General features: G+C 42.7%; 1 protein-coding gene across 1 annotated transcript; it reads left to right on the top strand.

Moving 5' to 3' along the window:
* The first annotated feature begins 4,379 nt into the window (after positions 1-4,379).
* On the top strand, positions 4,380-13,687 carry LOC146573106 (uncharacterized). The gene is made up of 11 exons (XM_085277684.1): positions 4,380-4,500; positions 6,545-6,649; positions 6,735-6,890; positions 7,201-8,884; positions 9,475-9,528; positions 9,616-10,396; positions 10,469-10,672; positions 10,868-10,934; positions 11,021-11,142; positions 11,234-11,385; positions 12,850-13,687. Exons 1-11 carry the CDS (start codon positions 4,405-4,407, stop codon positions 12,948-12,950), a joined length of 3,522 nt encoding a protein of 1,173 aa, XP_085133810.1. The 5' UTR covers positions 4,380-4,404; the 3' UTR covers positions 12,951-13,687.
* Positions 13,688-14,088: the final 401 nt, after the last annotated feature.

Below are 14,088 nucleotides of genomic sequence, written 5' to 3'. Positions count from 1 at the left end.
ACAATATTTGAAAGGTCACATAAGAGACACGTAAAACATTGCATGACCGAGCAGCCAAGACGACTGGAAGTCATATAGACAAACACACACACACAGAGAAATGCAGCAAGTGTGAGTTAGAGTGATAAAGGAAAGCTTATACCCGACTCCTTAGACCTCACAGGTTCTTTAAAAATTCAAACATGCCAAAAGAGCACCGTGGGAGTCTTCCTGCAGGTCAAGAGTGAGGAAAAGATGAGAAGTACAGGACAGATGAGGCATGAAAGAAAAGCAGGAGAGCTTTTCTTCCCACCAAGAATGAAAGTGAAGGCTGGCACTTAAAAGAACTTAGTGAGTGAATTTTATATTTTCCTTATTTTTAAGGAATAAGTTTAAAAAAGTATAAAAAATGAAGAAGAAAAAGGATAAAAGTGGGGGCATGTGGTGTGTGGAGAGTGGGTTAAATGTGGGTGTTCGTGATTGTGGGGACATATACTGGCAGGGTGGCTGTGCGCTGGATGAGGCAGTAAGGTGACCCACTTACACAGAACTGCCTCTCCTGACACACACACACACACACACACACAAACACTTGCCTCTGCACACTCCTGAACACACTCACACTGGAGACTGGAGGATGCTTTGGCCCCATTTCAGGCAGTAATGTGTTTCAAGAGTTGTGGAAGATGAGGTGGGAGGTCGTCGGTGTGTGGCAGCTGAAGAGACCTGAAGCAACAGAACAGAAGAAGACAGGGGATTAAACTATATAAAGCAACAAAAAGAGTGGGAAACAGGCGACAAGCTGAGCAGACTGCAAGGTAGACATGACGTACAGTATAGGTACATATCGGGCAGACTTGTAAATGAGCAGGGTATGTGTGGTACCCTGTTAAAAGTGTATATCAGAGAGTACATTTTTCCTCCCTGCTAATCTGGTGCAGCCATTGACTCCACCATGACATTCAGCAGAAAGGTCAGCTCCTTCCTGGTATGCACAAGATAACAGGACAGACACATCCACAGTCCTCCACAGGAAAAAAAAGACAAGATAATACGAGATAGCACAAACAGAAAGGTGAACAACCTTGACATTTATTATGCAAATGCCTATGGCAATTTAAATAGCTTTAACTGTAGGTGGCTGGTATGGAGTTGAGAATGAACTGATTCACAACTTCTGATATCCAATAGAAAACAAAAGAATGAGTGGAACGTAATGGCAGGTGTACAATATCACCATCTAGTGGAGAAAATACATTGCAGCAGTGGAATATTTCCACCTCCATGACCCAAAAATAGGAACATGAGATATTTCTCCCTGAAATATATTTAAATAGCCAGGACCTAAATTATGTCAGTCATATAAAAGTGTAAAATTAATGCTATGAAATTAATCTGTCTGACTTTCATTATGCTGAGTATTCAATTCAGCTGATTTCAGTTTAATTCTGTTTTATTGATTTAGCATCAGATCACCAACTAAAGTAATCTCAAGGTGCTTTTTATTGCAAGTAAAGCTTCTCTTATATCAGAGGGGCAATCAGGTGATCCCCTATGAGCAAGCAGGAACAGACCTCCAGCAGAACCAAGCTCAGGGAGGAGCATCTACATGCAACTTGTGGTTGTTGTTGTTGATTGACAAGAATAAGAGGTGAGAAAAAACAAGAGCACAGAGAGACCACAAACAATAAACACATTGGGGAGTGAAAAGTACATTATGGGAAATCCTCCAGCAGTCTGAGTCTATAGCAGCATAGTTAAAAATGGTTTACAGTCACCAGATTGAGCCCTAAATATAAGCTTTATTAAAAGAAAAAGACAGCTGAAGCCCCATTTTGAAAGTAGTGAGGGTGTCTGTTTCCTGCAGCCAAACTGGGAGCCGGTTCCACGAACAGGAGTCTGATAGCTGAAACCTGCCTCCCACTCTATTTTTGGAAATTCTGGAAAATACAAGCAAGCCTGCAGTCTGGGAGAGAGGTGCTCTATTGGGATAATATATTAGAAGAATTAGCACCACACTCTCAAGGAAATACAGCTCGACAACTTGTGCACAATTTTTAAAAAAGGATCTGATGTGTGCACAACAACTTTGACCTTCAGCTGCATATCTCTCCTCTGGCTTGTACAGAAACGAATAATTAGGCAGTTTATCTTAAAACCACTGGTCTCCTTTACATAAAATATCCAGTCAGTTATGAAAAGCTCATAGTGTGCTTCGTCGCATAGGTTTTATGAGTTAGTTCAGCACTTGGGTGGGTGGGCGGTTAGCTTCTTCTCACCTGGTGGAGATCTAACATTTACATTTACAAAAGACCTTTGTGTTAAATCCTGCACTTAGTGCTAACCAGGTGAATAAAGTGAATAAAAAAGTGAATAAAGATCTCTATTTTTAAAGCTTATTATTTATTAGGTAATAAGAGTCCAGGTCTCTTTATTTCATTTCCTCTTCCCAGCTTATTCACATGCAATGAGGCAAATGGCTAGCAGAGTCAGACAGATCAGGGAGTTCCTTAATAAACTAAAAATATAATATAGCCACACCTGAACAGAGTCTGAAGCTTCGTGTATTTGCCATCACATGCAGGTGAAGACTCACACAAAATGGGGAGACATTATAACTACTGACGGCCACCCTCATCTGGTTATGGTGCAGACAGAGGCAACAAACAGACAAAACCAAGCAAACTCTTCAGCTCCTGCAGAAATGATTGAGCGATGATTGGCTCAACTTCATAATCAAATAGAAACAAAGTGTAACAGTAAACAGAAAAGGAAACAAGAGGAAAGCACATAGTTGATGTACTGAATATGCAAATGTAATCAACCACAGCTGAAAATACTGATTTGAGCAGTTGTATTTATTACTCAGATGTATAATAACAATTTCTCATATATGACTTAACATGATGTGGAGCTGCACAAGATGAAGAGGAAAGAAACGAAACAAAGCATCAATCACACCGAACTGTATGAGTAACAAGCAATAAATACAATCAATCAAACTCATTTAAAGCTTTCTGTGGCCTCGAGTCCACGTGAAGACTAAACTGGAAAAACTGGACCTCACAAAGGTCCCATTTCAAGTTAAACAAGTTAGTAAAACCGTTGTTAATCTCTAACGGAAAAGTACTGGCAAAGCAAACATTGTGATGTCTGAACATGCGCACAATCAGTTAGCCTGTTTTGTAGATGGGGCAGAAACCAGGAGGTTACAGTCACCATTTCAAGAACTGAGTTTTAATGTAGCTTATTATGGTATCTAACATTTTATGAAGCCGCTGATGCCGAACATTTGCACTGATATTTTTACCACACTCTCAGCAATTATAACACCAGCGATAATAAAGCACTAGAAGATAACTCCCACTTACACCATTAATGCTCTCTCCATCAAAGCTTCATGCCATAAAACAGATTCAAACAAATGTCAGGCAGCCTGAGCTGTATCTGACTGTTTCTGCCTTTATTTTGCTAAAATGCTACTTTATAAATTATACATATTTGTGTGGCATGTGTCCTTCTCTGCACAAAGTGAGATCTTTTCTCCAGAGCCAGCAGGGAGCAAGAAGAGCAGCGAGGCCAGACTATGGAGGCTGTGAGGATGGGTCTTCTTACAGCAGTGGTAGGGTACCTCATGAAATCTTAATGCAAAACCTAGGGAACAAATTAAGAAGAAGAAAGGTATCAGTTAAAGAGCCAGAAATCCTGAATAGTGCTTTCACTTTGCTAGATACTTCACTAGATAGATACTGATGTGGATCAGGTATATTTTATCATTGGAACAGGAAATCACTCCTACCTGGACCATTTTCACTTATATTCATATTAGAATAATTAATTTTAATTTAACATTTCACTTTGAGTGTATTGGTTTTATAACTTGTTTTTTTATAGAGAGTTCACATTTTTTATCGCTTATATCTATATTTGTACATAACATCTGTAACAAGACTCTTCCGCCACAAGGTGTCTCTTTGAGCAATAACTAATGAATGAAAAATTTAAACCTGTAACAAGAATCAACTTTTAATAAGTTAATTTTTTACTTATTTGTTTGAATTGATTATAATTTGGGTGGAATGAAAGCAGTCCAGAAACATTTAAGTGCTTCTGAATACGATCCTGTAAAAAGAAAAGAAAAACGATTCCTTTAATAAGCTGCCTTTTATTTTACCTTTCATTGTCAAAACCCGCTTCCTTTATTTGTCCCTAATTCGTCTCGCTTTGTGGGTCACTAAAACTATTTTTTAAGCTAAAACTAATTAATAATCAATGAGAAACGTGACGAGCAGACAGCTGACCTGGGATCTGATTTCTACTCGCGTCCTCGCTCTGATTAACGTAGTTAAATCCGATCTCAGATCAGTGCTTTTCGCGCGCTTCCAACCGGTGACCACGTGTCTCCCTCCGGCCTGCCAGCGGACCATGTGGAGAGGCAAGATGGCGGCGCGGTGGAGGGGGAAAGACGGGGAAGTAAATGCCGGCAACAGCGACTTTATGGCCAGCAACACCCCCAACGAGGTACCGGTTTCCTCACTTTAGCTCATCGGTCATAAAATAGACCGCATAGTGGCGGGTTTCGGTGCATTAGTCGGGCGTGTATCCCCTGCTCTCGAGGCCACATGCGCGAATAACGACACGTGGCTGAAACGAGCTCGTAGTACTACTCAGGTAGTGATCAGGGAGCGGATCGATCCGCCTGTCATTTGGACGGTTTGGATGCGGGAAATGCTAAATGACAAGCTAGTTAATGAGGCTGTTCGTGTCTAGTTTGATGTTTATTAGTTTGGACGTTTAAACGGAGGGAAGCCGGTGAGTTCCCGCGAAGGTACAAGATGTTCAGATAAGGCATCGCCCTCCGTACGACCCACGCTGCTTTATTTCCCTCAACTATCCCCCAGCTGCTGTCCTTGCTTGACTGCCGGAAGCCTAATTTTAACATATTTCCAGGCACTGAAATGAACCGCTGCCCTGTCAAGCAAATGCTTGGTTAGAGGAGTGCAGGAAATGAGAGCTGCTTCACTTCCCAGAGGTGCTGTACAGATGTTACACCCGCCTCTAGGGCCGTAGCCGGCTTCCTACTCATTCATCACAACTTGATCTTAAAAACTGAGGTTTCACTTTCCTGTTCTTTCCTTTAAGAGAAATCCTTTGCTGTCTGACTGAGTGTCTGCTCCTCTTTGTGTTTAGTTATAGTATATCGATTAAATACCCCACACAGTTCTTGATTTAATAGCATGAGCCACATAATCACATTTAGAGCCTAAAAAAGTTGCAGGGGTCTTTTAAACAGCGGCCACAAAAAATAGGCAAAGTTTGTTAATAACATGAAATACTATTAAAACAAAGATGCGCACTCCTGCTTCCCAGTGAGTTATAAGTGTGCTGTCACAGATTTAAATCTTTAAAAAATAAATAGTATTTTATAGGGTTTCTTAGGTCAAATTATTAGACCCAGTATCCAACGTAACACAGGCACCTTTCCTTTCACCAGCTTCTTGATTGAGTTATTCGTTGTATAGTAATGAGGTGGTGGGTGGGAGTGGTTAAGGATGGCTTCATTTATGTTTAAGCTATCCAAAGACGCAGTTTAGAAAAAAATATTTTGTGAATAATGATGTAAGAAAAAGCTGCTGGTGGACCGTTTTGGTGCTGATGTTAATGCCAGAGGAGGTTTGGTCCTGTGGAGTTACTGAGTCAGCAGAGCAGTGAGACTTTTGTGCCCTGTGCACCTCAGCGACCCGCTCTGTAACTTTACGTGGTCTGACACTACGTGGCTGAGCTAAGTTTCTAAATGCTTCTACTCTGCAGTAATACCATTTACAGTTGATTGTGGAAAATCTAGGAGAGAAGAAATGTCGCAAACTGAGTTGTTAAAGGTTTGCATCCTATTACAGCAGCTCACTCAAATTCATCAAGCTCTTTACAGCAAACTGTTCTTCGCGAATGTTTGTAAATGTTTCACTAGATACTTGATTTTCTGCACCTTTGGCAGAAGGACTGAACACACCTGAAGATTAAGAGATGTGGTCCATTACTATTGTCCATGTGATGCCCTTTTTTTTACTGGCCCACAGTCATTGAGATGTTGATTATGTTAAACCCTGAAATGGACAACATTATGGACAGTCTTAATATTTTAGTCACAACCGCTGTATTCCACAAACTAATAAACAACTTAGCTGCACCACCATTCAGCTGCTCTAATGCTTCAGATAGTGCTGAGTGCAGTAAGCAATCAAACTATCATGTTCTGTAATAACAGCATTTCATTTAGGACGATACGTAAGTCAGTATGGGTTTATGTGTGATAGACAAGTACTCGCTTTTTAAACATGAGTCAAGTATCAGATCTGATCACAGTTTTTTGAACTTTTGTCAGAACTGGGACTTCCTGTTTTTGCTCTGGAGTTAGAGTCATGCTTCCTGATCTTTTGGTCACACCCAGGGAAATGAGTGTTTTGGGGTTTTTGTTTTTTATTAAGCAGGAGGTGTAAATATACTAATGTGTGTGCATGCAAATCAGTATAACATGGACATTGAAGTGTCATGCCTGTGTTTACAGCCAGTCCTGAGCAGGGCAGGTGTGGAAGGCGTGGACATGGACACACAGTCCTGTGTGGATCACTCCATCCTGGCCATCTTGGAAGACTCCACTGTTGCATCGGAGGTCAGAGTCAAAGCAGATTCATCTAAATGATTTCACTCAGTCACACTGGCTGTGTATGTATTTTGATTTGGCGTTCTCGCTTCAGTGCAAGAGCAGAGCTGAGGAAGAAAGCGAGCGCCTGCTGTCCGCCCTGACTGAGATGCTGGATTGTGTGGAGGATGACGGCAGGACTCTGTCTCCTTTCGACACCCTGCCAGACACCAAGTTCCTCAGCCAGGCAGAGTACAGGGACAACACCGTGGTGAGTAGAAACTAGAATGAAGAATTACTTGTATTGTCCACAGTCTGTTCTAGTAATCAGAGAAGAAGTAGGAGAAGCGTTTCGACTGTTTCATCATGAAGCTAATGATGATCAGCTAATGTGGAAATTTACAAAGCAGGATTAGTGTGTTAGTGAGGTGTCTGTAAATAAAATAAAGATTTTTCTATGTCACAACTTCAGCTCTTTTAGATCACCATGGTAACTTGTGTTTAGGTAGGAAGGAAGTGACATGTTACTCGCAGCAGATGCAGTATGAGATCTTGAGACCCCTCTCTCTCATTTTTAATAGGGATCATCGTTTGCTCAGAGACTTAGACCAAGATCTAAAACACCAACTACAGCATCCACAACTCAGAGTGATGGGGAGAAAGGCGAGGGGGGCAAACTAGAGAAAAGCAGTCTGTCACAGATGTTTAAGCTACAAGGCCAGATGTTTCATCCCAAAAATAAAAAGGCAGATGCCGAAGTCGAGGTTTTTACCTCGACTTCTCTCGTCAGCCTGGTGAAGCTCATGCATCCCTACTGTCTGAAGCTTCGTGTGGAGGAAGGGGATCAGCCGAGGACACATCCCACCATATTCTCCCAGGAAGAGGTGTGGAAGTACGAAAGACCAACTGGAGACAGTGATGAAGAGATAAATGTAGTATCTGATGACGAGGCGCCTGTAAGAGAGACCAAGATACGAGATGAGGTAGATGAAAGAAGAGATAGCGGGCAAGTCCTGAAGAGCGTGCTGTTGAATGGAAACTCCAGATCACCCCCATCCAAAGGGAAGAAAAGAGTGAGCTTTGGCCCCGTTCGAGTGGCTTCATTGGATGAATCGGAAAATGGATTAAATGAGAGCGATCCCACAAATTGCCATACTAGTGAAAGTGAGTCACTTCCACTGAACAGCACAAACACACTTGAAAATCCAGCAATTGAAGCCTCAGCAACGTCCTCGGAGGTAAATTATAACAAAACTGAGGACCAGCAGCCTAAAGCTCAGACAAAGGCCAGATCACTCAGCCTCCAACAGTACAGACAGCTGCGCCAGAAGAGACAACCCCTGGTAGAGAAACAGGGGAACTACACTACCAAGTGGCCCTCTGTTCCTGAGCCCCCTAAGGAGCTGACCCCCATCCTCTGTTTGCAGAAACAAAACGGCTGCAAACCTAAGATGCCGCATCACTACCCAGACCCCCGTAAACCTGATTTCAAGTCATCCCATCTTGCCTCTTCACCACGCAAGCTTCACTCCTCAGAAGCCAAATCTTCCACTTATGTAAATCACAGCAGACTAAATCACCAAAGGACTGAATCCAAAGTCCTCTCGCCTGCCAGTCCACTGCCGGACATTCTTCATGAAAGCCAGAAAAGTCCAGTGAAGAAGCCAACAATACTTAGTAGTGACCCCCCAAATCCTGTCCTCCTTTCCCTGCCAGTTCTTCAGGCAGCATCACCATCCACTTCCAACTCTTCATCAGCACCTAAAGTGGAGTTTCTGTCCAGGGATTCAAGCCTGCAGAGCAACAGACAGCCTCAAGAACTCCACACTGAATCCTCAGCTGCACCTCTTCAGAGACAGACATGTTCCTCAGAGCTAAATCCCCAGGTGTCACCTCTAATCAAAGATTATAGCCAAGAGAGCATTGCACCACTTCAGGATACGAAGACAGCATTTAGTGAAATAGCAGATGATTCCTATATCTCTCAGGAACAAGAAAACTCACAGGGCATAAAATCACACATTCAAAAATGCAGTCTGAGCCCACCCAAAGGACCCCAGCGCTTACCAGAAACTCCACAGGCACCGAGTCCTGACGCACAGAGACCAGTAAAATGTTCCTCTGTCAGCCCACATTTCAGTCAGCCCCTCACTCACATAGATTCTGGAGCAGTAACCGAGGTCCTAACCCACAGTATGAGTCCTCCCGAGGAACCACCACCTCCTCAATCCAGGTGCAGAGTGCAGGGAGCAACAGCTGACTCAGGTAAACACAAAGGAGTAGTTTCACATTTTAGGAAATATACAGAAGTTGATTGACTGTGAAATAAATGTAGAAGCAGCCAGTTAGCTCGACTTAAAGACTGGAATCTGGGGAAAACATTTTCAAAGGCAAAATATGCCTGATTTAAAACAACAGCTATTTTTTATGTTTTGTGCCAGGAAGCATACTTTCTCTTTTTTTTGCTAGTATATACTATGTTGCGATCATCACAGTGCGGCAGTAGAGCACTTATAAGCTGTTTGCTTTCCACAACAAAAGCAGGAAAGGAACATGTTGCGAACTACCAGGAAAAACTGGTAAAACTTGTGTGGGACGATGACGTGGAGACAGGTGTGCAGACAGGAGACGCATGCAAAGTTAAAGGCTGTCCAAAAAACTCTGCATACTAGAAGATTCAGTCTTCATTTTTACTGTTTTCTCATAGAGCATATTAATAAGAAAGCCCAAGGATTTTGAGCTTACATGGTGTTGTTATTATTTTGAGTTAAATGTGATGATGATAGGAGTGTGAGAGAACTAAAGGCGAGCATCTTCCAAAGCGATCTTTTCACGTTTGTTCTTTCTTTCATCAGGAATTGAAGCGACTGATCTGACCAGCTTGTTGGAGCAGTTTGAGGAAACACAAGGTGAATTTTGTCAGATTACTAGCAGCGGTGTACTATGGAGGCTCACGTCCTGCGATACATAACCTCTTTTTATTTTTCCTCCTCCAGCTAAAGAAGAGAGAGTTTGTGAGAACGAGCCCGCGCTTCTCCGTGCTGCTTCATTAACGGCGATGTCCTCTGTGGGACCACTTGAATCTTTAAGCACTGCAGAAAGTCAGAAACTCCAAGTGTTGGAGGCTGTGGATATCCCTGAGCCCCTCAGCACTGAAATCATTCTGAGCACTAAGCAGCCTGCAAGACGGAAAAATCCTCCATCCAAGGCTATTCAGATAATTGACCCCCGTCCTCTGCCGTCCAGGAAGACTCACACAACTCAGTCAGAGTCAGCTGCAGCTCTTGCTTCTTCCCACATATTTGTGCACGTATCTGCCGATCACGATTACTGCGGCTCTGTAGATCATTCTCCTGTAAATGCTTCTCAGCGTAGCAGAGCTAAGCCCCGTTTACTCAAGGATGCTTCTCAAACCACAAATGAGCACCATGTGATGACCCAGGGCTCGCAAGCTGCAGGTGAAGAAAAGAACCAGATTACAACTGTTAAAACACAGTCAGTGCTGCAGCATCAGTTCAATCAGCCCAGGGCCAGATCAGAGACCACAGACAGAGCTCTGCAGTTTGCAGACTGTGCTGCCAAAGAAGATCGTGGGAGGAGTGAAGACAAGACCGCTCCATGCACCTTCCCGACACCTCCACCCAGCCCTCCTGTCAGAGGCAGAGAGAAGAGGAGATACAGGAGAAGATCACCACGGTCCGATTCAAGCTCCAGCTCCCGGTCCTCCTCTTCTTCTTCCTCATCCAGCTCTTCATCTCGCTCTCCAAAAAGATTAAGGTACTCATCTTCTATCATTCACGTTCAGCCTGAGCTTTTGCCTTTTGTGGCTACAATATGTCTATCTTGCAGGCTCCATCGCAAGCGTTCAGAGAGCAGCTCGTGTTCATCGTCCCCCTCTTGCTCCATGTCCCGATCCCCTCCTCGGCGGTACAGGTCAGGGTGCTGTACACCAAGATACAGCAGATCACGGTCCAGATCTTGGTCCCGGTCCACATCCCGGTCTCGGTCGCCATCTCCACAAATATGCTGTAAGCGGTGGAGAGACTTTTGCAGGTCAGTGAATATTGTTGATGAGCTGTAACCATCCAGTTCAGATACAGTGCAATTGTTGCTAACTGCTAGAGAACTAGTGCGAACTTTTGACATAAAGAACAATCGCACTGACTTGTCGTTGCCCCTGATTTTATGCGATAACTGACACATTCAGTGGGAGCAAAATCTCACTCTCCATTTTCTTCGTCCGTGCAGCAGCAGCAGAGAGTCCAGGAAGCTCAGGAGAGAGCATGAGATAAGGATTCAGAAACTGAAAGCCATAGTGAGTAAAACTCATCTGACGTACTGATATTTTTTTTTGCTTTTCCAGTGGGCGGTAACTATATCGCATTTAATTCTTTCACACAGGACGAGCGCCGGGTGGTGTACGTCGGCCGCATCCGCAGGTCCATGACTCACGATGAACTGAGAGAACGCTTCTCTCAGTTTGGAGAGGTGGAGTGTGTGTCACTTCACTTCAGAGATAGGGGGTAAGCATGCACCATTACAGTTTAACACGTTTTTTATTGGCTTTACAGTGAAATGGGTCACCATTAAACTCAACATCTTTGGTTCCCACAGTGACCACTATGCCTTCGTTACTTTCTACAACATGGAAGATGCTTTCGCAGCCATCGATAATGGTGGGAAACTACGGCAACCTGATGAGCTGCCCTTTGACATCTGCTTTGGTGGAAGACGGCAGTTTTGTAATACAAACTACACGGATCTTGGTAGGTCTAACACCAACAGCCAAGACAAACACTACACTATAGTGAAAGGAGAGAGTTACCGGACAAATCGATAAAAAACAAAAAATTTATCTGGAAAAGACTAAAAAAAATTGCCCTAAAAACTACTGTGTTATGAAACGGCAGGTGAACCTACACATGCTGTATCCTTCAATTTGTTATGACTGTACAGACAGTATACTGTGTATTCTGCACAGTATAAGAGCACCAGCAGCACATGCAGGCTTCAAGCTAAGGTCTACAAATATAATAAGAACAACTACTCATCTGTGGCGTCCGCAAGGGAATAAAAGCCCGGCCTTATAATAGCTGTGTGAGAATGGACAGGCTGAAACACGCTTGGTTTATTCTACCAGAATAAAGGAAAAAAAGAAGTTGAATGAAATCATATTAAATGTAGCCAGACAACCAAAAAAAATAATTGAAGTTGTAGAGATGTGACATTGTGACTAAATCCAACAGATTAAAATTGAAAGTTGCTCTCAGGCATTTAAAAAAAAGAAAGAAACCACAGTACTCGTTCAGACATGAGGCTGAGATGTTCAGCACAGGAAAAAGGGGGTTTATACCCAACACAGTCAACTGTTGTTTATGCTCTTTAATTGCAGAGCCAAAGATGCCACCCCAGAGGTGTCCCAACCTGTACAGTGTGGGTCATCTCTTTGGGTTGGGAATTAAAATTGGTGTCATATATGATAATTGTGCACATTTAATCTGTTTCATTACAAACAGAAACCAACTGCTAAAACACCTCATGACTTCCCAGCAGGACTAGCACGTTCGATTCGAGTCTATCATGACAGTCCACTCACTTCTGTGAGAATAGAGCACTCCAACAGCACCGCTGTGTACAGCTGAAAACCTTAATCAGAAAGATGAATGATGATGATGATGGTGTAACTAGTGTAAGTTATAAATTGATTAGGTGAGTGATTTTCTAACTTTTTGTGCCCGAGGCACCTCGTAAAGGTGAAGGTGCATCTGTATCTGAATCCACACAGGTCCAGTAAACGGGCTTGTTGCTCTTTTTAAGCAGCTCTAAACATTCCAGGCTTCAGGGAGGAGAGCCACCCAGCAACTAATCCCTATTGACTTTTGTAGAGCACCGGCGCTCTGGGCCCAGGTGCTGCTGATTGAAAATAAGGCACACATCCTCTCCAGTGCTCATAGAAAAGAATGGCCACACAGACAGGCTGAGAGGGAAGGAGGGCAGAGTGGGTTATCACGCAGCCTCCGCAGACAGATGAAGCACTTGGATTAAGGGCCAGTGTCACTGCTGGTCAAGAGTTACAGTGCAACAGTGTTATCATAAACTGAAATTTTGAAGCTTCACAAAAGCTGTATTTGCTACAGTGCTCTCACACTATATTGTAATACACATCGCGGACACCCTCATCACCTTGTTGAACACAGCAGTGAACATGTGCACATCCCTCTCTTTCTCAGATGCAAACAGAGACGCAGAAGCGTCTCCTTCCAGGACCAAGTTTGAGGACCTCGACTTTGATTCGTTGCTGAAGCAGGCTCAGAGAGGATTAAAGACGTAGCAGAGCCGAGAGGACGAACGGCAGCACAAGCCTGGAAGAAAAGATGGAAGCGTTTGCTTTGGGGGGGTTTTTCCACAAACCTCAGAGCATTGTGCTTATACTGGCATGGGAAAAATTTGTTATAAGTTTTCATGTTTTGCTAAACTATATTGTAAATGCATGAAGGTTTTTATGTGTACAGTTTATATGTACAAACATGTAGCACTTGTATGCATGCAGTTAATCGTGTGCAAAGTTGACATGTAGCACTTGATGTGAGACAAGGTTTTTATGGCATTCCAGAGCACTGAGAAAAGTTTGTATAGGGAAAAAAGGCAATTTATTGTTTTTCTGTTTACTTGGGTTAATTTGAGTGATTAGATATTTTCATGTAGATATTTACCTCTGACAAGGAGCTTTTGTTATTGTGTTGATTTGTGTGTTTCTTTGCTGTTCCGGACTGATTTAAATGAACGTTTTTGAGGGCTTGGACTAATGTAGAAGGGGTTCACTTTTCCAGTAGGTCCACATTTGGATCTGTTCTAGTAGTTTATTAGACATTTAGGATTATATCTTCACAAACATATACCAAACTTAAACAAGAAAAATTTGGTGACATCATATTGATGTTGAACCAGATCCAGATAATTGTGGCAGACAGTGGTTTGCTCCACTGCTTTACTTTCCATTGGTGAGCTTGAAATAAAGGGTGTGATATATTGCTCTTTACATAGAATAAACAATGTTTATGGCTGTAACCACACTGCATTACCTCAGTTTCATCTTGTGCATTAATCTGGCTGCTATGTTTTTCAGGGGGGTCTCCTTAATTGTTGGTTGACAATTAAAATCATAACCTGTTGAATTTTCAAGTGATTGTCATCAAGTGTGAAATTTATTTCTGATAAAAATAATTTCCCGTGGGCCCACACAAGTGATTCTTTTGGTCTATGCAGTGACCCCATTTTAAAAAAGTCCTTAAAAAACCTCTGATTCAAACCTGTGATTCTGGACTGCAGCTACTGATAGTGACTGCACCTCTAGTTAAATTGCTGGCATATTAAAAAAAAAAAATCTACATTTAGAATCACTAGAAAGCACCAATTATCTGTGGAGACTTGATATATTGAGATTTTGAGCTCCCGAAGGTGTTTTTACT

Source organism: Mchenga conophoros, linkage group LG6 (genome assembly GCF_057382185.1).
Source record: "Mchenga conophoros isolate Kocher_MC1m ecotype Shallow Benthic linkage group LG6, M_conophoros_male_GT1.1, whole genome shotgun sequence".
Lineage (NCBI taxonomy): Eukaryota > Metazoa > Chordata > Actinopteri > Cichliformes > Cichlidae > Mchenga > Mchenga conophoros.
This window is presented reverse-complemented; position numbering and strand designations above follow the sequence as displayed.